General features: G+C 55.7%; 1 protein-coding gene across 1 annotated transcript; it reads left to right on the forward strand.

Annotated features, from left to right (window-relative positions):
* Nucleotides 1-284: 284 nt before the first annotated feature.
* On the forward strand, nt 285-1,373 carry LOC104489764 (skin secretory protein xP2-like). Its single transcript, XM_010131965.1, has 2 exons — nt 285-1,196; nt 1,251-1,373. Exons 1-2 carry the CDS (start codon nt 285-287, stop codon nt 1,371-1,373), a joined length of 1,035 nt encoding a protein of 344 aa, XP_010130267.1.
* The last annotated feature ends 392 nt before the right edge of the window (nt 1,374-1,765 follow it).

Here is a 1,765-nt window from a genome sequence, read left to right on the forward strand (position 1 = left end):
TTAGACCTGACAGGGCTCTCCCACATTGCAGCACACAAAGGAGGAACAAGATAAGACAGAGTCAGAGCTGGAGCTGAAAGGCAGGATGGGGGAAAAAAAAAAAAAAAGGAACAAATTCTTTCTGAGCCAACCTGCCTTGGGAAACCAAGGGCGAACAGAGAGAACTTTACCTTGCAGCTGATTCACGTTTGTTAGAATCCCGTCCCACTTATCCCAATGCATTTCACGTAGCAGGCACAATAACGCTCTGACATTTCTTTCAGATAATCTTGTTTCCTGCAAAGATGTCTCTGAATCAAATGCAGATCAAGCAAGAAATCACTCTCCCACCTGGCCTGAGCAAAACGATTTCAAAGCAAAGCCAAGAACCTGGGCCGGTCCCGTGCCCGCAGCAGCAACCTGAAGTCCAAGTCCCAACACCTTGCCCAGAAGCAGTGGCACCATGCCCAGAACAAACAGTGTCGTTGCCAACACCGGTGGTGGAACCAGGCAAGGGAGAAGCACCCGAGGTCGTCATACCCAAGTGTCCACCCCAGGAGCAGCAGCAGCAACAGCAGTGCAAGCTACCGCCAACCTTCCCACCTGTACAATGCCCTGAGCCTGTTCCATGCCCTGAAGAGAAATCAGCATGCAAAGAGCTACCTGTGCCAGACCCTGTTTCCTGCTCTGAACCAGCTCCATGTGTGCTGGAGAAGCAGGAGTGCAAGGAGATCCCCGTGCCAATCCCTGTGCAGTGTCCTGAACCTGCACCACGTCCCCAGGAAAAGCAGGAGTGCAAGGAGATCCCCGTGCCCATCCCTGTTCAATGCCCCGAACCCACACCGTGTCCTCAGGAGAAGCAGGAGTGCAAGGAGATCCCTGTGCCCACCCCATGCCCCCAGGAGAAGCAGGAGTGCAAGGAGACCCCTGTGCCTACCCCTGTTCAATGCCCTGAACCCACACCATGTGCCCAAGAAATACAGCAGTGCAAGGAGATCCCCGTGCCAATCCCTGCGCAGTGCCCTGAGCCTGCACCGTGTCCCCAGGAGAAGCAGGAGTGCAAGGAAACCCCTGTGCCCATCCCTGTTCAATGCCCTGAACCCACACCATGTCCCCAGGAGAAGCAGGAGTGCAAGGAGACCCCTGTGCCCATCCCAGTTCAGTGCCCTGAGCCTGCACCATGCCCCCAGGAGAAGCAGGAGTGCAAGGAGACCCCTGTTCAGTGCCCTGAACCAGCACCATGTGCCCAAGAAATACAGCAGTGCAAGGAGATCCCCGTGCCCATCTCCATTCCCTGCCCGGAGCCGGGGAAGTGCTCCCTCCCAGAGAAGTGTCCTCCCATGGAGCAGCAGCAGGTGAAGCAGCCCAACCAGTGGCCACCCATGCAGAAGTAACTTGCAGCTGACAAGGGAAGCCCTGAAGAGAGAAGAAGATCCAACCCAGACCTCCTCTCCCCGTGTTTCACAACCAGAGGTCGTTTTCCACCACCCTGCACGGCTCCCAGCCCCCCGCCCAGCTAACGCTACTGTCGTCCTATACTAACAGCCATACGCTAACTGACACGTCGGGACCGCCAATGGAGAACGAGGCTTTGCACAGTGTTGTCGGCATGTGTGTTCAGCTTTCCAGCAGCCTGAATTTCTGCCCTCTCCCCGTCACCCCGCTGGCTTTCAAAGCCCCAGAGAGAGACCAAAGAGCATGATGGCACACACGAGTCAGGGCTCATTAAGCTAAATATTCAAATTTAACCCAAACCCAGTTAGGGGCCAAGAGCTCATCGTCCAGG

This window comes from Buceros rhinoceros, unplaced genomic scaffold (assembly GCF_000710305.1).
Source record: "Buceros rhinoceros silvestris isolate BGI_N320 unplaced genomic scaffold, ASM71030v1 scaffold10442, whole genome shotgun sequence".
NCBI lineage: Eukaryota > Metazoa > Chordata > Aves > Bucerotiformes > Bucerotidae > Buceros > Buceros rhinoceros.

Coding starts and splice junctions, on each gene's coding strand:
- LOC104489764 (XM_010131965.1), top strand. CDS start 285: ATGTCTCTGAATCAAATGCAGATCAAGCAAGAAATCACTCTCCCACCT. Junction 1,197..1,250: donor AGGAGTGCAAGGAGACCCCT/GTTCAGTGCCCT, acceptor CAGTGCAAGGAG/ATCCCCGTGCCCATCTCCAT.